Source organism: Hyperolius riggenbachi, chromosome 11 (assembly GCF_040937935.1).
Source record: "Hyperolius riggenbachi isolate aHypRig1 chromosome 11, aHypRig1.pri, whole genome shotgun sequence".
Classification (NCBI taxonomy): domain Eukaryota; kingdom Metazoa; phylum Chordata; class Amphibia; order Anura; family Hyperoliidae; genus Hyperolius; species Hyperolius riggenbachi.
In genome coordinates, this window is record NC_090656.1 from 219,704,617 (window position 1) to 219,727,365 (window position 22,749).

Consider the following 22,749-nt stretch of genomic DNA (forward strand, 5'->3'; position numbering starts at 1 on the left):
TATTATTTTTTGTCACAAGTAAGCGGAAAATGACACTTTGTGACAAAAAAAAAAAAGTTTCCATTTCTTCTAACTTGCGACAAAAAAAAATGAAATCTGCCACGGACTTACTATGCTCCTCTCTGAATACCTTGAAGTGTCTACTTTCCAAAATGGAGTCATTTGTGGGGTGTCTTTACTGTCCTGACATTTTGGGGGGTGCTAAATTGTAAGCACCCCTGTAAAGCCTAAAGGTGCTCATTGGACTTTGGGCCCCTTAGCGCAGTTAGGCTGCAAAAAAGTGCCACACATGTGGTTTTACCGTACTCAGGAGAAGTAGTATAATGTGTTTTGGGGTGTATTTTTACACATACCCATGCTGGGTGGGAGAAATATCTCTGTAAATGACAATTGTTTGATTTTTTTTTACACACAATTGTCCATTTACAGAGAGATTTCTCCCACTCAGCATGGGTATGTGTAAAAATACACCCCAAAACACATTATACTACTTCTCCTGAGTACAGCGATACCACATATGTGGCACTTTTTTGCACCCTAACTGCGCTAAGGGGCCCAAAGTCCAATGAGTACCTTTAGGATTTCACAGGTCATTTTTGTTTCAAGACTACTTCTCACAGTTTAGGGCCCCTAAAATGCCAGGGCAGTATAGGAACCCCACTAATGACCCCATTTTAGAAAGAAGACACCCCAAGGTATTCCGTTAGGTGTATGGCGAGTTCATAGAAGATTTTATTTTTTGTTGCAAGTTTGTGAAAAAAAACAATTAAAATCAATTTCCGCTAAGTGTCATTTTCCGCTAATTTGTGACAAAAAATAAAATCTTCTATGAACTCACCATACTCCTAACGGAATACCTTTGGGTGCTCAGCATGGGTATGTGTAAAAATACACTCCAAAACACATTATACTACTTTTCCTGAGTACGGCGGTACCACATGTGTGACACTTTTTTGCAGCCTAGGTGCGCTAAGGGGCCCAACGTCCTATTCACAGGTCATTTTGAGGCATTTGTTTTCTAGACTACTCCTCACGGTTTAGGGCCCCTAAAATGCCAGGGCAGTATAGGAACCCCACAAGTGACCCCATTTTAGAAAGAAGACACCCCAAGGTATTCCGTTAGGTGTATGGCGAGTTCATAGAAGATTTTATTTTTTGTCACAAGTTAGTGAAAAATGACACTTTGTGAAAAAAAAACAATAAAAATCAATTTCCGCTAACTTTTGACAAAAAATAAAATCTTCTATGAACTTGTCATACACCTAACAGAATACCTTGGGGTGTCTTTGTTTCTAAAATGGGGTCACTTGTGGGGTTCCTATACCGCCCTGGCATTTTACGGGCCTAAAACCGTGAGTAGTCTGGAAACCAAATGTCTCAAAATGACTGTTCAGGGGTATAAGCATCTGCAAATTTTGATGACAGGTGGTCTATGAGGGGGCGAATTTTGTGGAACTGGTCATAAGCAGGGTGGCCTTTTAGATAACAGGTTGTATTGGGCCTGATCTGATGGATAGGAGCGCTAGGGGGTGACAGGAGGTGATTGATGGGTGTCTCAGGGGGTGGTTAGAGGGGAAAATAGATGCAATCAATGCACTGGGGAGGTGATCGGAAGGGGGTCTGAGGGGGATCTGAGGGTTTGGCCGAGTGATCAGGAGCCCACACGGGGCAAATTAGGGCCTGATCTGATGGGTAGGTGTGCTAGGGGGTGACAGGAGGTGATTGATGGGTGTCTCAAGGTGTGATTAGAGGGGGGAATAGATGCAAGCAATGCACTGGCGAGGTGATCAGGGCTGGGGTCTGAGGGCGTTCTGAGGATGTGGGCGGGTGATTGAGTGCCCTAGGGGCAGATAGGGGTCTAATCTGATAGGTAGCAGTGACAGGGGGTGATTGATGGGTAAATAGTGGGTGTTTAGGGTAGAGAACAGATGTAAACACTGCACTTGGGAGGTGATCGGACGTCGGATCTGCGGGCGATCTATTGGTGTGGGTGGGTAATCAGATTGCCCGCAAGGGGCAGGTTAGGGGCTGATTGATGGGTGGCAGTGACAGGGGCTGATTAATGGGTGGCAGTGACAGGGGCTGATTGATGGGTGATTGACAGGTGATCAGGGGGATAGATGCATATAGTACACAGGGGGGGGGGGTGTCTGGGGGGGGGGTGATCAGGAGGGAGCAGGGGGCAGTTTAGGGTATAAAAAAAATAACGTTGACAGATAGTGACAGGGAGTGATTGATGGGTGATTAGGGGGGTGATTGGGTGCAAACAGTGGTCTGGGGGGTGGGCAGGGGGGTCTGAGGGGTGCTGTGGGCGATAAGGGGGTGGGGGAAATCAGTGTGCTTGGGTGCAGACTAGGGTGGCTGCAGCCTGCCCTGGTGGTCCCTCGGACACTGGGACCACCAGGGCAAGAGGCAGCCTGTATTAAACACTTTGTATGCGGCGATCCGGGTGCTAGTATCCCGCCGGTGCTTCCGAACGGCCGGCGGGTTACAGCGCGAGGTGGGCGGAGCCAGTCCCCGGCGGCCGATCGCGTCACGAATGACGCGATCGCGCTGCCCATGCCCCTACAAGGACCGCCGCCTCTGTGCATGCGGCGGTCCTTGCGGGGTCCACTTCCCGGCTGCCTCTGTGCGTTGGGCGGTCGGGAAGTGGGTAAACTAGTTGGGCATCACCTAATGCAGTTAAATGTAAACACCCCCGGACAGTAAAGAACTTACTTGGGCGATATTATCACCAAGCGAGTTCTTTACACCCTATACTGTTACACTTTTCATACTGCCGGGAAGCGATGCTTCCCATCAGACATGAGCGTTACCATGTTTAGACCTGATTTTTGCAGGTCTAAACTAATGCACGTCTTCGCCACTGCATTTGGGTTGTCTCTCTTTTAACTACTAGCCGATGGGCGTGACCGCGGCGGCAGCCCCAGGACCGCCTAACGCCCATCGGCGTAAAGTCTTGGGGCAGGGATTTGCAGATCGTGCGCGCAGCGCCGCTTTGATGATGCCGCTAGGAGACTGTTAGACTGCGGATGTCTATTTAGTCTGTACAGCGCTGCAATCTACGGCAGTGCTGTACTGGTGACAGCCGCGTGACACGGCTGTCCCCCTGGGATGCAGGAGAGTAATGAGCTCTCATTGGCTGAAGCCTATGACAGCCGATCGCTGTCATAGGCTGGCAGGGGGAGGGAGGGATAGGGAAATAAAAGTTTATAAGAAAAACAAATCTTTCTATAAAATAAACAAACAATCCTGGGAGCGATCAGAGCCCACCAAAAGAAAGCTCTGATGGTGGGCAGAAAAGGGCGGGTTGGGGGGGAAAGGCGAGGCCTTAAAGCTGCAGTGGCCTATTTTGTAAAAAATGGCCTGGTCACTGGGGGGGGGGGGGGGGGGGGGGGGGGAGGGGGGTTTAAGCCTATGGTTAATAAGGAGACCCCCAGAGCTCCCAATCTGTTCGTCCCCGCAGAGCCAAAGCCCCCCGCAGCTGAGGCATGCACCCCTGAGCAATTTACCTACAGCCACTGAACATCTGCCGCCCCTCGCCGCAAGTCCCATCTCTGTAATTATCTCTGAGTCCCGGCAAAGCATCTTTGAAGATCCTTCCGGGGCTCAGATGTAATGCAGAGCACCAAATGCTCAAAGATCTCTTCAGAGCACCAAATCTCGGCGAGTCTCTGCAGAGCATCAAATCTGAAGTCTCTGTAATACCGATAGGAGTACCAAAAAGTTGGTGATAATCTTGATAGATAGAAGATATGGAGACTCATCTGACAGATCCTTAGTTGATCTGATCCCTGGATAAACTGAGGGGGAAACTCCTTCTCGTTTCTTTTTCTCAGATTTATACATTTCCTTTTTCTACTCTTTTTTTTTTTTTCTATATTCCGATCTTTTATTCTCTCTGAACGGCTTCACTCTATTACCTCTTTCTTACTGCAACCTTTGGCCACCATCGCGTCTTCTGAGATGGACATGTGCATAAGAGGAGCAATAACAAAACATGGGTTGTGGTCTAATCATTTATACCTATGGGATGACTTACCAACTTTATGTAATGGTTTGTTGAAGTCCATTTTGGTAATTGTGCACAGTATTGTATTATTGTAATGTGAACATTTTCCCTTGCTTTCAGGAACTTATTATATTGTAAATACTTTGGAGACTCCTTTCTTGTTATGCTCCTCAAAACATTTTTTTTTTTTTAAGTTGGTGAATGATAAACACCTATCCACAATTTTGAGAACCCTTGCGGCTGCCAGCAAATTAATATATATTGTAAACAGTCTAAAAATCTGGCTTTACCATGCGTGGAATACATTTATCCGAAACCACCAAAGCTAACCAATGTTACATAGTTATTATGGTTGAAAAAATATATACGTCCATCGAGTTCAACCAGTATAAAGTACAACTCCAGCCTATCCCCTCACATATCCCTGTTGATCCAGAGGAAGGAGATCCAGAGGAAGTCTTTAATTATTTGAGGATTATTATTTTTTTTTTGTGTGATATTTGAGACATAGGCCTCTATGCAATTAACTTTATCTCCTAGTATATATTTTAACACCTTGACAATAAAATTATTTTTAAGTTCCCAGCAAGCAAGAAAAAATGTTGACAGTACTTTTTCAACTACCGTACTTTTTGGTACTTTTTAATTGTAGTGTGATGAAAAGTTACTTTAAACAGAAGATGAAAAACTATCGCCTAGGAGAAAACTCAGGCGAAAAAGTTAATTGCTTATGGGCCAAAACGCAGTATAAGGACATGCAGCCGCTTGTGTTTAGATTGCCGTAGTCGCTAATGCTTTTAACCTCGGGCACTTTGAATTGGTAGCCTCCCATTAGCATTTGTTTTGAGCAAGCAAGTACTGTTTTGTGTGCAGTACATGGTGTATCCAGAGAAAGAAAAAACACAAATGTCTTTCAATTCACTGTAACTGAAGAAACTGCTTTGTAAAGAGTGAAGAAAAGTCTTCTATGTAGAGCACAGGAAAGTGTCTGGTTGAAGTTACTAAAAAACAGCGCTTTCTGTGTTGAGATAAAAAAAAAAAAGTTAGAGGCTCTGTAACAAAATTTTCAGCCTTATTTCATCTATCCTATAAGTTCCTATACCTGTTCTAATGTGGCCTGTCTTACTGCAGCCTTTCCTTGTTACACGGTGGCTGTATTATCTCTTTTATATAATCTAATCTTCTCTCCTCTGAAGGCTTTGTCGGGCTCAGAGACTCAGGCAGGAATGTGCTGCACTGCTTGTGATGGGATAGAAGCTATACACACCCTCTCCACACCCCCTCCAGACTCTGTGTGAGTCACAGACTGAGCTCCTCTCAGCCTATCACATGCTGGTTAGCAGCCATGTCTTGTTTGTAAACACTGCCTAAAACTGGCAATTACAAGCCAGGATTGCAGCAGGGAGTGGCAGAAACAGCAAAGAGGGAAGAGGGGCCCAGGAGAATGTAATGAATAGAATGGTATGCTTTTTATTGTAAGAATTTTAGAGTACAGATTCTCTTTAAAGGGGAACTTTAATGTAACTTGATGACAGTATGTCTGTTTAGGCTAGTTATGTTAATTAGAATAGATAGGTAATATAATCTCCTGTTTTAAAAGAACAGGCAAATATTTGTGATTCATGGGGGCAGCCATCTTTTTGGTTGAAAGGAGGTGACAAGGAGCAGGAGACACAGTTCCAACTGTCCTGTGTCCTGATTACCCCTCCCAGCTGCACACACTAGGCTTCAAATGACAAATTCAAAATGTAAAAAAAAAAAAATGCACCAAAACAGCAGAACGAGAGCAACAACATCAGAATTCCCATCATGCTTTGCACAGCATCAGGGGAAAAAAGCCCGGGCAGTTTTCTTCTGTGTAGCTAAAAATGAGGCTTGCATAAGAGAAACAAAGTTCTGATGCTGTGAAACTGTTAAAGAAACACCATGGGCCTGGTTCACAAAGCGGTGCAAAGTGTTTGCACGCCTGTGAAAAGCCCCTTATCACGCCTAAACTCAGTTTAGGCGTGATAAAATGAAGCTTGCGCAAAGTTGCAGTGCGCGCGATGCGCCCATTAAACCTTACGGGCGCTGCGCACGGAATTACGCGATTGCGCGCGTAAAACTTTGTGCGCGGGACTTTGCGCGCGATAAAGAGCACAAATCGGTGCTAACTCAGCGGTGCAAAGGTTATCACGCCTAAAGTCTTTTAGGCGTGATAACTGAGTTTTGTGAATCAGGCCCCAAGTCTTTTCAGTGCTGCGGAGTCGATTTTTAGTCCGGAGGTTCACTTTAAGGTAGCCAGACACTGTACAATTTTTTCCCCCCACTTAGATGTTCAATCAGACAAAAACATCTAATAGATCGAAGTCAATTTAAAGTAAAAAAAAAAAAAGAACTTTAACCTTCCTGGCGGTAAGCCCGAGCTGAGCTCGGGCTATGCCGCGCAGAAAGATATCTCAGCCCCTGGTGGGGCGATTTGCTCACTTTAAAATGCTGTACGCGCAGCGGCGCAAGAGGGCCCCCCCCCCCCCCCGCCAGAGCACTGCGCTGCCCGGACCAATGAGTTCCAGGCAGCGCTATGGGCTGGATCGGAGGTGTCTGACGTCAGGACGTCGGCTGACGTCCATGACGTCATTCCGATCGTCGCCATGGCAACAGGAGAAGCCAAACAGGGGAACGCGTTATATACGCGTTCCCCTGTTTGCTATTGATGCCGGCGACGATCGCACTAGAGGGACACATGCGCCCTCTAGTGGTGTTTCATGTAGCTACCACTCTGGTAGCTTTACATGAAACAAAAAAACAAAAACAAAAAAAAAAAAAGATTTTTGCCTTTTTGGCAAAAACAATTAACCGCCAGGAGGGTTAACGAGAGTGATATGGAGGCTGCCATATTTATTTTCTTTTAAACAATACCAGTTGCCTGACTATCCTTCCTCTAATACTTTTAGGCATAGATCCTGAACAAGTATGCAGCATATCAGGTGTTTCTGACAAGATAATCTGCATTCTAGTTATAGTTTCTGATGTTATACAGATACTTCTGCAGCCATATAGACCAGCAGGGCTGGCATGCAACTGGTATTAAAAGGTCCCAGAAGCGTTACAATGCAACGCTCTGGAATGCTTTGTCTAATGTGAATGGTAACAATAAAGTCAATAGACTGTCATGTTACTTTCCTACTGCCTCCTAGGTGCGTTCCGTCAAAACGAATGGAAGAGCTTCTAGTGTGAAAGAGCCCTAAAACGAAATAAATACCTCCCTTATGTATTTAGGATCGTAAATTGAATTAGTGAACCATAATTTAGTTTTTTTTGTTGTTGGTTGATCGTAATGTTGATCATACTAAACCATTGTAATTACCAGTACGCAAAATACCGGCGTGACGTGGTCGGCAAGAAGTTGAAGAGGAACTTCAGCCTAAACAAACATACTGTCATTAAGTTACATTAGTTATGTTAATTAGAATAGATAGGTAATATAATCTTTTACCCACCCTGTTTTAAAAGAACAGGCAAATGTTTGATTTAATGAGGGCAGCCATCTTTTTGGTTGAAAGGAGGTGACAGGGAGCATGAGACAGTTCCAACTTTCCTGTGTCCTGAGCGCCTCTTCCAGTTGCTAGGCAACGTGATTAACAACATAGGAAATCCCATCATGCTCTGCACCGCATCAGGGAAAAAAAAGACCGGGCTTTTTTTCTTTGATGGGTGGAGTTTAGCTAAAAATGCAGCTAAAAATGATGTTTTGGTAAGAAAAACAAAGTTCTGATGCTCTAAAACTATTAAAGAAACACCAAGCCTTTTCAGTTCTGCTGAGTAGATTTTTAGTCCGGAGGTTTACTTTAAAGATACCGACTTTTATGGTAATTTTTCTGGTTTTAGCATTAGAAACCCTTTCTATATTTTGCACATTAGTATGTAGCCCCGCCCTCCCAGTGATGCCTAGCCAATGTTGTTTGCCCAATGACTTTTGTACCACTATTGGCCCTCAAACTACATGGAAGTGGGAAAATTGGCCAATTGAAACTGGTTGTGTGTATTCACCCTTATGTGTGGGGATGGTTGATGGAAATAATTTCAAGAAAACCTGTAACATAAAAAAGTGCCCCTGGGGGGGGGGGGGGGGGGGGGGTACTTACCTTGGGAGGGGGAAGCCTCTGGATCCTATTGAGGCTTCCCCCGTCCTCCTCTGTCCCACAGTGGTCTCGCTGGGCCCCTCTGAACGGCGGCCATGTAAATATTCACCTCTCTGGCTCCAGCACAGTAGCGCTCTTGGCTCAGGTGGAAATGGCCGATCCCAGTCATGCCTGCCGATGCCTGCACAGTAGAGCGGACCCAACTGGGATCTGCTATTTCCGCCTGATCCCAAGCCAAGAGCCGCTACTGTGCCTGTGCCGGAGGCGGGGAAGGCAAATATAGCGCCTGCGCCACAGCTTGACAAATTATCGGCTGTGGCTTCAGAGGGGAATGGAGGAGAGAGGAGGAAGCCTCAATAGGATCCGGAAGCTTCCCCCTCCCAAGGTAAGTACCTCCCAGAGGTTATACTAAATATGCAAGCTGAAAGACACTGAATCTCCATACAAGCCAAACTGATAAACTTCTCCTTGGTCTTCTCTAGTTTGCTGTGAAGCGACAGCAATCCAAGATGCAAAACACACATGGGCGGCTTTGTAGACCACTCTGGAATTTGGTACCCTCCTCACCTACATCATTCACTAATATCACACAGGCCAAAATTCCAGCCGGATCCACCAAGTCACCCTCACGTCATGTGTCTCCAATTAGGCCCCACAGGAAGGTGGTATCCAGGATTGCTCAAACCTCTGATGAATTTACTGGCTTCAGCCGAAGGAATTCGCCTCCCAAAACCAAAAATCCATTTTCTACTGACTACCCATGAAGGTTTAATAGCCTAGGATTATAAGGAGGAACGTGGACATTCTTCCCTCATTCCGCAACCTCTACCTAACTCTTTAGGCAAAAGAACAGCATGAAATACTTTTTAGTGACATCATTGTTTCAATATGAAATAATTGCTAAAGTTTGCAAAGTATGATGCCACAAAACTCTGCTGTTTACATTCCACTGTAATAAAACCGCTTACAACTGAAGTCACCTAATTGAAACCTTAAACATAACTAGGGCAACAGCCGACTGACCTATGGAAAAGGTCACTAGATGTAAGAATTCGGCCCGTGGGTCTTCAATAAGGAAACATTCTGTACATTTTTAGAAAATATACTTATGCAGTAATGGTATGTGAAGACTGAGACCAAGAAAAAAAAGGGCACCGGAGGCTGTAATGTGAATTATGGCCATAGCAGCGCTCAGAAGGTAATTTGGGCGCCAGCAAAAGACGGAGACCAAATTACGAAAAATACAGCCGAATTGCATCCCTTGTAAAGACAACATGTATCGGCTCCTCTCCCATTGGAGCAAACCCCATCATTGAGCATTCTCCCCAACTGCTTTCTTTCTTCTGATCAGCAGCCATTTTACTACTGAACTGGTTTCTGCACACAGGGGGCTCTGAAAGTTTCCTGCTCTGTGTAGTTATTAAAATCGTGAGAAGCATGGAAATAATCCAGCAGCTAAATAAGAGACCCACCAGAATTAAACTCACAAACTTGTGCATGGACGAGTGTTGGTGGTCCAATTTAGTTGATCAAATTTGGAACACCTGAATACTGCCGGACACCACACTTCAGGACCACAAACAAGCGGACAGCATCAATTCACTCACTTGTCCTTCGTGGTGTGTTCCACATGACTCCAATGGTTTCAGCTTCACACAAGCAAGAAGTTATTTGGTTCTGTAAAAGGAGTAGGCTGTAGGTGTGCCATAAATCAGAGGTCCTGGATGTACACCTGGCTTTTCAGAGGCATAAAGGAAGCCTTTCCCACTTAATACTCAGAAGGCGTGTTAAAAGGTTTCAGCTTCACATGAGCCAAAACTAATATTCATCATACCTTCAGTTTTAGGAAGGCAAACTTGTACTTGGCATAGCTTTTTTTGGTTGGATTTTCAGGTTTCTTTAGGCTCTATACACATATACTGTGTACTGCACAGCATCAAAAACAGAGAGGAATTTATGATAAGCTTAAACACTTAAGGACCACAGGCTTTACCCCCCCATGTCTTCCCCCCCCCCCTAGTGACCAGGCTATTTTTTTTTCAGTGCTCTGCTGGTTTAATAGCTCGCTGCAGAACCGTACAAGTCAGCACACAAATGGACACCCCCTTTTCTGCCCACCAGCAGAGCTTTCTGTTGGTGGGCTCTGATTGCTGCTGCCATGTTTCTCTTTCTTTTTAAAAAAAATTAATTTAAAAAAATGAATTTTTTAAAATTAACGCCTCCTCCCTTCGACAGCCAATTAGGGCGATCCTCTCTCATAGCCATCAGCCTATGAGAGGGGATCGCGATCGGAGCCTCTCCAGGGGACAGGGCCCAGTATGGCACTGCATTATATCGCAGCGCTGTACAAACAAAAGAAATGGCTGTTTCTTTTTTCCCCCCCAGTCTGCTAGTGGCGGTCGCTGGCAGATTGCTGACAGAGCTCTGCTCTGTCACTCAAGCAGGGATGCGTGCGCATCGGCGCACCCGTTCCCCTGTAAAACCCCTCCGCAGGACTTGACGCCAATCGGCGTTCGCTGGTCCTGCCACCCTCCTGCTGCCGACTGGCGTTAGGTGGTTGGGAGGGAGTTAAAAACTAGATAACTCCTGTTATATCATAAACTGATATTCTATGAGCGTTGATTTTTTTTAGTAAGAGGGCTTTTTGGTCTCTCTTTAGTCCTGTACACTTTCCTACTGGTTCTGAGTCACCCTGAACTGCATGGGTATTCTGTTGTACTGGTCCAAGCCACTTTACCATAGAGCCATATCAATCCATGCCATTCACTGATGAGGACCAAAAGTCCGAAACAGGCTGTCTGCATGTTTGATTGATGTGGCTCTGTAAAATCTCTATAAGCTATAGGCTTGCTATGCACCAGGGGTAGGGAACCTTGGCTCTCCAGCTGTTAAGGAACTACAAGTCCCACAATGCATTACAGGAGTCTGACAGCCACAATCATGATTAATAAAGGCAAATGCATGCTGGGATTTGTAGATTTATGGCAGCTGGAGAGCCAAGGTTTCCTACTGCTGCTATGCACCATCGGTTCTGGATTTAAGCCTGGCTTCAAGGGCATAAAGAGATAATTTGCATATTCAGCAGTGATGCATTGTGGGAGACTACAATAGCTCACTTAAAACAGAAGGTATTTGTGATAATTAAGCTTTAAAAAAGGCAAAAATACACTGAGCATTGCTTTTTAGTAGGAGGGCTTTTTGGTCTTAGTCCCCTATACTTTTCTAGTGGTTTTGGGTCACCCTGACCGAGCTGCTATTATGTTAAACCGATATTTAAGTCATGAATACCATAGATGTTACATACGCACTGCATAGAAGATTTATTTACAACAAATTAAATGGGCAGTATATTTATTACAAGATGTTTAGCGTACACATCATAACAAATACACAAAATTGTTAAAACGGGTTAAAAAATAAAGTTTACATTTTTTTTACTTTTTCCTTAAAATGTAGTATATAGAACCAGAAAAAATTCTGTATCTTTACAAAGTACATTAAAAAACAAAAAAATTACTTCATATACAAAAAGAAAAAAACAAAACAAAAAAACAAATGTGCAAAGTGTCCGTTTCACCTGTGCCAATTGAGAGCCAAACTTCATATGCCTTCATGTTAGCTAAAAATTTGAATAGAAAAGAAGACAAATTCTACCCAGCCAAAGTGTTAAGAGATGCGTTTGGCACTGTCCAGTGAAGGTAACATTGTATTGACATCAAGTGGTAGTCCATAAAGTGGAAAGCCAATCAAAAGCTTTGGATAGAGGGGGTGAGCTTGAGGTTAGTATAATATTGTTGTAGCCACTGTTGGGCCGATTCCCCTAACTTCCTGTGATGATGACCTCCATGGCTCTGCTGTGAGCTGAACTTCCTGCAGGTTATAATTGGACCATTTAGACCCACTTCCTGCATATCTGGATTGGCCCACCATCCATAGAATAGTCTATTTAAAGTAAAACTGTAAGTTCAGTTCCATGCAGAGGCAAGGTGTCACCTAAACAGGAAATAAAAGGAATTTGTAGGTCCACAGATGGCCTGAAAACTACAAGAGGTCATATTCTGTCAGAGGCTGTGGCTGGAGTGTTCGATATAATGAAGAATTTCAGGTAGGGTTCCTCAGAGCTTCATAATGACATTAGTAATCTACACTTATTTAACAATTATGAGCATCACCCTGTGATTCATGTCTGTGGAATAACTTCCTGTGCAGCTGCTGGAAAAAACTAGACTGGAGACTATGGCCTCATTTCACTAAACTTTTAAAACGTTAGATAATTTACCTCATGGGTAAAATCTAATTTTGAATTCACAAAGGTGTTATAGATGTATTGAATGTTTTATCGATAAAACATTCAATAAATCTATAACGCCTCGGTGAATTCAAAATTAGATTTTACCCATGAGGTAAATTATCTAACGTTTGATAAAGTTTAGTGAATTGAGGCCTATATGTTCTGAGTAACGATTGTTATTGGAGTGTTTATGTATATATCCTGCAGCAACTTCTATACTCCTTCATTTTTCTTTGCAAAGCACAGGCTTCTCCTGTGGAGACACCCCTTGCCAATGTGGGCCACCCCGAGACATTGGCTGGTCTCACTATTGTGGCTTAGACCCGATACATTTTTGTTATTATCCGCAATTCTAGACCATTGTGTTGTAATACAGTGCCTTCTGTTTGCTCAGTGTTAGGCCTCGTTCACTTTAGGCAACGCGTATGTTCGTGCATTCGGGAGGCAAGTGCAGCCGATCGCATGCCATCCGTGTTGCCGTGCGCTGCTGAACCCATTCATTACAGTGAATGGGATCAGCAATGCTTTTTTGCAAAAATGTGTGCAACAGCCCATCGCACTGCTGCGCGGCGCACAGTCTGAACATGAGAACGTTTATGTTCTTGCTGATCACATGCTATATGTGCTCCTGAAATGCGCACGGCAGCACGTCTAGTATGAACGAGGCCTTAGTGCTCCAAAGCCAGCCATACACTACAGGTGAAATTCAAAAAAATTAGAATTTTGTGCAAAAGTCCATTTATTTCAGTCATTCAGCTTACAAGTGAAACTAACATATGAAATAGGAACTCTTTGCAGACGTTTTGGATGAATTAGCTGATTGGCGTCTGACACTTTGAGTCTAGATTAGAATATTGACCATTTTCACAATATTCTAATGGTGTGAGATTTTGATTTTGGGGTCCTCATAAGCTGGAAGCCACAATCATCAAAATGATAATAAAGGCTTGAAATATCTCGCTTTGCATGTAATGAGTCTACTTCATATATTAGTTTCACCTTTTAAGTTGAATTACAGAAATAAATGAACTTTTACACAGTATTCTAATTTTTGCGAGTTTCACCCGTATATCACCGCACCACCGATCAAAATCACCAAGAATCGCCATTGCTGATCGCGTAATGTAATTTACAGTTTGAATGCAATGCCGATGGAAAACAGTTTTTGCCTAATCTAATGCCCGATTTGGCAAAATCATTATACAGTCCAACGGCCAGTTTAGGGCAGACTACTGCTACTTATTGATGTTAATTTCTTTACGCTGCACTTGCGTCCTATTTGCAACCTCACTTTCAGCTACTGTGCGCACTCTAGTTACTTGTTTCCATTCAGTGGACCTTGTATTCTATTTTTTTTTCTTTTTTGGATCATTTGTGAATCAATTAAGACTACCATTTGGTATCAATCCAATGTGGGTTCACTGATATTGTATGTTTGTATATATTCACTACATTATCTTATAGTACATAAATCTTTCATTGCAAACTTGGGTCTGCGAGTCTCCAGGCCGGTTCTAGCTACAATGTGGCCCTGGGGCAAAAGTAACTTTGGGGGCCCCCGGACACGCCCCTTCCATCCAAATCACCCCCAGGGACCCTGAGCTGGCTGCCAGGCCTGATCCAATCCCCCCCCTCCTGGTCACACTATCCTTAGGGGTCCATATGTCCCCTAAAAAGCTTTTTGGGGGTTTCCATTATTCACCTCCTTCTTTTCCTATACAGAGCATACACACAGCACCCCCACTGTCATGGGTCGCTGGAGAGGAGGAGGGGCACCTTTGGGGAGCTCCCACTGGCTCTGGCTCAAGTGCCCCCCTTGCCTCTATGGAAGTGCCGGCCCTGGCGAGTCTTCCATATGTGATTGGTTTGGCACACTATTGATTTACACCCCCCCCCCCCACCTATATTCATGTTGCTTTGTAGAAATTAGGTGTGCATTTCTACTGCTTTTTATATGTGCATTTTTTAGCAGATGAAAATTAAAATTATGGGGCCCTGAGGAACCCTCTCGAACCCTCGCGACTCTAGGGATGGTCAATGAGATGCAAATAATTCAAATGTCATGCCAATGTTTATGCTTTACAGACATGTATGCAGCTTGAAAATGGAGCAATGAAATGGTACGGCAGCATTTGTGTGGCCTATTATCAAGCAGCAGGACTTTGTATTAACTTGACTATTTGAGTCTTGTTAAATATCCCCCTAGTGTTATTCTTTAACGCAAATCTGTAGTATGATAGAAAGCATGACAGAATACATGGGCCAATGCAGCCAGGACTCCACCCCCTTTAATTTAGGAGGAAGGGCTAGAACCTGAAAAATGTTACTGTCATTTCTATTTCCTGTACTTCCTGGGAGTGGTCACATGACAGGAAGTAGTGGCGTAGCAATAGGGGCCCACTAGGGATCCTCCATCATCCACCTTATTAGCTTTTAATTAGTGTTATGCTGGAAATGAACATCTCTACATGCAATGCATAGTGGCAATCCTTACACTGTTTCCTTGCTCTGATTACACCTCAGACACTGCAGCTGTCCTTAGCAGGTTTTGGGGCTCTATATCAGTAGAGTGCTTGGGGCCTCATGTAAAACTCGCACTGGGGCCCTAAGCTCCTTTGTTACGCCACTGACAGGAAGTGATGTCATATCTTCAACAGACACGCCTACAATAAAAACCTGATGCTCCCACATGTCTAACTTAATGTTGTTGGTGATAAGGCAGGGAGTAAGGGAAGTTCACTGTAATGGAAGGGGAAATAGAATATAAATACTAACCCAGCCTACATCTTTTTATCCCAAACTGAAAAACTGTATAGTTTAGGGTGCCACTTTACTAACACGTCTGAAGTGAAACACTTACCAAGAGCTGACTGTGTTGAGCTAGAAGTTTGAGGAGTATGGCAATTCCTAACTTAAGAGAAGCAGAACTCTGCATGGGGCAAACAGACTTCGGGAAGTGTCTGCAGGGTCCGCTGCCTGATCATTTTCCAGGTCTGACTGGTCCTTAGCCAAGTTCCATTTCCATCTTAAATAATCCTGGTCTCGGTTCAGCCACAATTTGCTTGAATTTCAAGCTCATTACAAGCAGCTGGCCTTAAATGTATTTCCTACTTGGGGCTAATCTCCACCCCTTTCTGATAGGTCCGTCCTTAACAAGTTCTTGCTAGGCCAGTAAGAAAGCCTCTATGACTGGAATATAAAATAAAGGGCTTAGCACAAGAAGGGGTTGAGCAAAGATCAAAGTCAGAATGGTCTTTCCATGTGCACGGAAATGTGACCATTGTTGTTACACGCTTACAAGTTCCTATCACTAGCTGTCCCTCAATGGGGCTCACAGAACAAGTTCCTATCACTAGCTGTCCCTCAATGGGGCTCACAGAACAAGTTCCTATCACTAGCTGTCCTTCAATGGGGCTCACATTCTAAGGCCAGTTTTTGAAGGTATCCAATTAAGTGTGGTTTTAAGATCTTGGTGGACCTACATGTAACCAAAACTAACATGGGGAGAGCATACAATTCCACACAGATATTGGCCCTGGATGGGTGGGAATTGAACCTGGGACTTTGTGCGCAGTGATGGTTACATTGATGCGCTTTAAAGTCGATGCACCTCCTTCAGTCTAGTTTTATCATTCATTGCAATATTACAGGTGGACCTTATCAGTACGGCTAAAGATACCTGTTAACAATACAATCTTAAACCATTAATAATCGGTCAGGGATAGTGATTGATTGGGTCCATAAATGGATCAAAATTTTAACCGATCCAATACTGTGAAATGGAATGAATTTGAAAAACAGATTGATAAATCGATCGTTTCATGTTGTTTGGCACCATCAACATCATCGAATCTAATAGATCGGGAGGTCGATCGCTCGCTACAACGTATCATTAACGGGACACCTTTATTCAACTGGCCAACCCCCTAGAACTAGAAAACTGGGCTGAATCTAACCTGACGAAGTATACACATGTCGCTTGAAAGCAGACATCAGAAGATACAAAAAATGATTTATGTACAGTACAAATTTTTTTTATCAGAGCAGATAAACATATTAACAGTTTTAAAATTGAATTACTCCAGTCAAGTGATATCAAAGTGGTCAGACATGTACTTTTTTTTTTTTACTTTTAACCTTTTTTGGACGTTAACAAATACAAATAAAACAAAAAGATAAAAAAAAACAAAAAACTGTCATAGTTCTAGAATTCAATAGGAATGTCCAATCATTTTTGTTTTGGCAAAACTATGTACATAGTGGGACTAGTTCGATCCTTCCATTCTTTCCTAGTGGGACTAGGTTGATCCTTCCATTCTTTCCTTCATCAATGTAAGTGCATGTGCTTGCATTCGTTGTGTAGTGCATTCTCTACCTATGTACAATGAGAAGACTTAGCCCTGCGCGCTACTTTCCCTACTCTATTCCGCAGGAGTGGGACTCTGACCTATCGTGACAAGTTTGCTATCCTAAAAACAAAAAAAAGCACCACACTGCACTGAAACTACAGGGAAAAAAAAAGCAAAGTAAGAGGCTAGCTACATCAAAACTGTACAGGGTTTTTGTAAACTTGTCAGTCTGACATAGGTCAGACCTACTTCTTCTCCTGCCCCCAAAATCCACCTCAGGTCCACACTGCCCATGTTGCAGTAAACCATTTTGGGAATGTATAATCTAGCTGCATAATACTTCAATCTCAAGGCTTAAAGTTCACCGCCAAAATTCTGGTAAGTCCAATATGGTGCAAGGTCTTGCAGTAGGGCTTGATTACTGACCTGCACTTGTTTCCTAAGGTTTGTCTCGATTTCGAGATGATATTTCTCACTTTGGAGAGAAATTGCGCAGCCAGCTTTGAAAATATTTACCCATATAAATGATTTTCAATGTCAGAAAATATTGGATTTGGCAGAAAAGTGGGGCAGAGCTTAAAAATTCCAGAGTGCTCCTTCTTTTTCGAACAATTTCATAATACTTATGGAGTGTTCCTGCATGTCCCTTACCCCACCCTCACGCTGTAGGCAAAGAGGCAGTGCCCCACCCCCTTCACCAGGCAAGAGTGCTGAGGGCATGGTAAAGTTCTTGAGATTTTGCCTACCCCAAAACCGGAGGGGGGTCCTTCAATAACATACAATGCAAAACAAGAGCTCCTTCCTAGATCCAGAGGAGGTGTGGCCATATAGCAGAGATGAGCGTCCGATCCTATGCATCCGATATGCAGTTCTGGATCTTGTCCATCCACTGCTGGGCACTTTGTGCATCCTGAGCACAGAAATTGTACACACGCCTGCTGGTTTTTACCTGCGAGGGGGAAAAAAAAAAAGTAGATCGAGAAAATTGGTATTACTCAATGTGGAAAGCAGATCTATTTTAATGCCAAGATACATATTATACCATTATTGTACTTTGCTGGGTCTACAGAAATAATAAAGTAGATCTGGTGATTATAGTGGCTTATTAAAAGAATTCTGGGTTCTGGAATGCCATCCAATCAGAGGTAAACCGATGCCAAACCTTGGCCGCCCCACCAATCTTTTGACCAATTTCCGACCAAAATCGATCATGAATGGTGGAAAAACTCAGTCACAAGGGTTTGATTGGGTGTGCGATGGTAAAGCTGGGGGGCAAAGGTAGACTTACCTCCCCAAAACCAAACACAGCCACTATGTATGGTTTAAACAAGATTTAATTTGTACTCCAGAACAAATGCAACGGGTTTCGTGGGTCTCTAGCCCGCTTCCTCAGGCAATAATACAGGTAGGAGTAACTCAGAAGTTGTGTAGCCAAGTACAGCGCCCTCGGCTACACAACTTCTGAGTTACTCCTATCTTTATTACTGCCTGAGGAAGCGGGCTAGAGACCCGCCAAACGCGTTGCATTCGTTCTGGAGTTCGAATTAAATCTTGTGTAACGCATACATAGTGGTTGTGTTTGGTTTTGGGGAGGTAAGTCCACCCTTGCCCCCCAACTTTTATCTGTTTTTACCTAGGATCAATTTGGTGCCTCTGTTTCCATTGCAATTATTGTTATCCACCTGGTGGATGGGTGAACACCCCTTTTTTCCTTCTACAGAGAGCGACTTTTTAGCCTGAGTGGGGACAGGCGTAATATCCTCATAAGTGCTTTAAGTGGTTACCTGAACCCGGCAACCCATAACTTGTGAGTATATTTCTTATTGCTGCTACCTTGGCATTCCTTTGTCATCAATCATTGATAGGCATGCTTGTAGATGCATGCAGTTTCCACAACACAAGGTTTTTTTATCTTAAAAATACAGAGTTGCTTCGCATAAATTTGTATTCACATTTTTATATTTTTTAGCTAATGGTCCATATCTGTGGTATATTGATTTGCATGCTTGTATCTGTTACAGTTTTATATGCTCCTGTACTGCCTGATAAAGCGGGATTGTTGACCGCGAAACGCGTTGTGATTTTATGGAGCTGTGAATAAATTGTATATTTTTTACTCTGCATTTGAGTATATGTCCACTACCAGAGGGAGGTAAGTCCACCTCGACTTCCCTCTTTTTATCATTTTTAGAACATTGTTTTACTCTGCTTGGTGCCTCTGTTCGTACATATTAGAGCACTTTATCATCAATAATACACTATTGGGGCTCTCCATTGTGTTTTTGCTTTCTTTTACATTTTGCGATGGTAAATTGTTCGATCTCCTGACAGCCGATGGACCCCCGGCCAACGTCCCCCCATGTGTATATAGTCCAAGGTAGAAGAGCACAATAGTGGTTGGCACTAGACATACAGACAGGCAGATCAAGGGGGTAGCAGGTGTGTAACCCTGTGCCTCCGGGCAAAGGTATTAATAGTCAAAAAAGCAAAGAAAATGAAATCTGGGCACCAGCCAGCAGTAATGCTTAAGTCACACCTTTACTCCATCCACCTGGAATTCCAAACAAAAACTATACAGAGTAGGCGTGACAGCCGTTTCGCCGGAGCACCTGCTTCTTAAGAGGCAACAATGACATTAAGTCACTTAATGTCATTGTTGCCTCTGAAGAAGCAGGTGCTCCTGCGAAACGGCTGTCAGGCCTACTCTGTATAGTTTTTGTTTGGAATTCCAGGTGGATGGATTAAAGGTGTGACTTAAAGGGATACTGTAGGGGGGTCAGGGGAAAATGAGTTGAACTTACCCGGGGCTTCTAACAGTCCCCCGCAGACATCCTGTGTTGGTGCAGCAACTCACCGATGCTCCGGCCCCGCCTCCGGTTCACTTCTGGAATTTCAGACTTTAAAGTCTGAAAACCACTGCGCCTGCGTTGCCGTGTCCTCGATCCTGCTGATGTCATCAAGAGCGCACAGCGCAGGCCCAGTATGGTCTGTATCTGCGCAGTACACTCCTGGTGACATCAGTGGGAGCGAGGACACGGGCGTGCAGGCGCAGTGGTTTTCTGACTTTAAAGTCAGAAATTCCAGAAGTGAACTGGAGGCGGGGCCAGAGCATCGGTAAGTGGCTGCGCCAACACAGGATGTCTGCGGGGGACCATTAGAAGCCCCGGGTAAGTTCAGCTCATTTTCCCCCGACCCCCCTACAGTATCCCTTTAAGCATTACTGCTGACTGGTGCCCGGAATTCATTTTCTTTGCTTTTCGACCATGTGTATATTGGCCTGTCCCTTTCCCCCAGTTGGCAGTGTTGGAATCTGCCAGCGCAAATTATGTCCTCCTCCGGAGTCACATGACATCACTACTTACATAGTACAGGCGCTTGCGGTGATGCCGGATACCAGAGGCGGCGCTTGCGGTGATGCCGGATACCAGAGGCGGCGCTTGCGGTGATGCTGGATACCAGAGGCGGAAAGTATTTGCGCCGGTAGACAGGTGAGCCTTCGCCATGGGGGGTGGGGTGACACATACAGTATACACTGGGGGGGCGGCAGTGCTAAGACGATTTCCGATAGATTTCATGCTGAAATCTATTGGAAATCAGTATATAGTGTGTGGGCAGGTATAGATCCCTCTATGATCAGATTCGATCAGAGGGGGATTGATCTGATGGTCGATCTGGTGGCAGGTTGAAAAATGTATGACCACCTTATCCCTAACCTCCCTCCCATCTTAGTACTTAACAATAGCCCTTGGCTATATGTTAACTGAACTCCGTTCTCATTCCCTCACACTATCCTAACCAGTCCCACTTTTTAACAGTCACCACTGCTGCCCTCGCACACAAAACACCTGCTTCAGTCGGTATGTCTATTGCATACATGTCAAACTCTGGCCCGCGGGCCAAATCTGGCCCTCAGAGCCATTACATTTGGCCCTTAAGTGGTTTCCCCACTTTACATTATATTTGGCCCACTCTAGAGCATCACACCAGGGAAGCCATATGGGAGGAGGTGGAGGAAAGCACTAAACACCAAGGAACCATATAGGGCAGGGTGGGGGCCTCTAGCCTCCAGGGAACTGTATAGGGGAGGGAGGACCACTAGGCACCAGGGAACTGTATAGGGGTTGGAGAGGGGCCATTAGAAACCTGGGAACTTTATAAGGGAAGTTAGCAATTGTGTTTGTTGCAGTTGGCATTCAGTTTAGAGGTGGTGGGGTGAGTTCCCTGGAGGTGAGAGGTCCAGGGCTTGCCCGCACTTCCCTCTGGATGTCGCATGGTGGTTTGGGGGCCCCAGTGAGTGAGAGAGACCTGGGGCCCCTGGGCTGTCATGTGGACCAGTGTTTGTAACTTTATAAGGGAGGAAGGTGGCCAGTAGACATTGAGGTTGGCCCATGACTAGGTCCCAGTGTACAATTTCAGCCTACTTTGCATTTGCGTTTGACACCCCTGGTCTATTGCATATAACTTATATGTTATATCCATATGGATATGATCATATGTCTATCGGATACAATTTGTAAAGAAAAAAAATAAATGGTTAAATATAACTTCGTACAGATGTTTTCTTTTTTTAAACTTTGCCCAGTACAATATGCAACCTTAATAAAGCAAACCTTAAAAGAAAATAAACGTATGAGATAATGAATTCTACAGTTCAATTGATAATTAAATTGCTAAGAAAAAGAAAATTAGTAGCAAAGAAAACAGTCTCATATTGTTTTCTAGTACAGGAAGTGTTAAAAAAACAACCTTCAGTTATCTATGCAAAAGAGCTTCTCTGAGCTGTTTGACCCACTGGGTCGAACACAGTCCTGTTTTTTGAGGCACTAAAAAAGCTAAGAAACTGAGAGAAAGCTTGAGATACGGTTTTACTGAAGGAAATATCAAAGGGTGGTTCTTTCTGTTTATTTTACAGCTTAAAAGACAGAGTGTGGTTTTAAAACCGCAACTGTGACAGTATGATGCAATATTTAAAAAAAGAAAATAAAAAAAAAGCTAAATAACTGAAAATAACAATGAGAAACTTTTTCTTTGCTACTAATGTTCTATTTATTGTTTAGGTTTGCTTTAATTGATCATTTATCAGATGCCATTCTAAAAATGATCAAAATACTGCGAGATTGATCAAATGGAATCCCAAAAAATTCATACGAGATTTGTCAAACCAAAATAAGATAAATTTGAATGGATTAAATGATTAACTAGCACCATGTGCAGCCAGGAATTACGCTTGGTTCAAGTAAACGTTACGTCATCAGATCAGGGTTTTGCAACAGATAACAGCCCCAGAAGATACAAGACTGACAATAACATATTTTTAGCAGTGTTGCCCCCTGGAGAGTGCATGACCCTGGGGAGGTCAGGCACATGGTGTTCTGTGTACACAGTGGCAGCGGGGAGCCTGGTACACAATGTGCAGGTGACTCGCACACAACATCCATCACACCAAGCCTGACAGTGTGTACTGCGCTGGTTGCTACGGCCGCTGTTCTATTTATGAAATGATTGGTGATGTCATGGCTGGAATTTTCGGGGGGCCCCACCCTGTAATTCTCAAGGCTACAATTGGCATCTGCAGTGGAGCTGTCCAATGCGAGCATCCCGTAGGAATGTACGGATTTCTCTATCTGCTTTCAATTAAACAGCAAGATTTCTGTACATCCCATCAGCAAGGCAAGCCGAAAACATGTTTGTCATCGTGGCTGTAAGACGGCGTCCGAGCAGGGAACAGAGGCGATAAATCAGCAGCACATGCCTCTCTGCTGTGCGACAACATCCATGTAAATTCTATGTATTATGTGCGAAAAAAGAAACTGTATGCGGCTACCCGGGCCAAAGTGAAAATAAAAAACGGACACTATATGTCTGTGTGTGTGGGGAGGTGTGAAGAATCATACCATCTGTGTGCCGACGTCCCCTTCTGTTTATCTGTAAAAATGCGGTTTCGTCAGGTAAGTTGGCACGACCGGTGCTCTTTTG

General features: G+C 44.0%; 1 protein-coding gene and 1 long non-coding RNA gene across 7 annotated transcripts in view; one reads left to right on the plus strand and one right to left on the minus strand.

Annotated features, from left to right (window-relative positions):
• LOC137538295 (uncharacterized) overlaps positions 1-19,034 on the plus strand; it is a 97,014-nt gene extending 77,980 nt beyond the window's left edge. The window contains exon 3 of the long non-coding RNA XR_011024740.1: positions 18,795-19,034. This is a non-coding gene — a long non-coding RNA (uncharacterized lncRNA). The remainder of the gene's footprint in view (positions 1-18,794) is intronic.
• SBF2 (SET binding factor 2) overlaps positions 1-22,749 on the minus strand; it is a 604,108-nt gene that overhangs the window by 20,899 nt on the left and 560,460 nt on the right. For 4 of the 6 annotated variants that reach the window (XM_068260376.1, XM_068260375.1, XM_068260374.1 and 1 more), the window contains one exon: positions 12,536-17,722. In XM_068260376.1, the coding sequence (XP_068116477.1) occupies positions 17,624-17,722 (99 nt within the window). In that variant the 3' untranslated portion in view covers positions 12,536-17,623. Of the gene's footprint in view, positions 1-12,535; positions 17,723-22,749 lie in introns of those variants that run through there. The other 2 variants (XR_011024739.1, XR_011024738.1) reach the window with 1 other exon arrangement.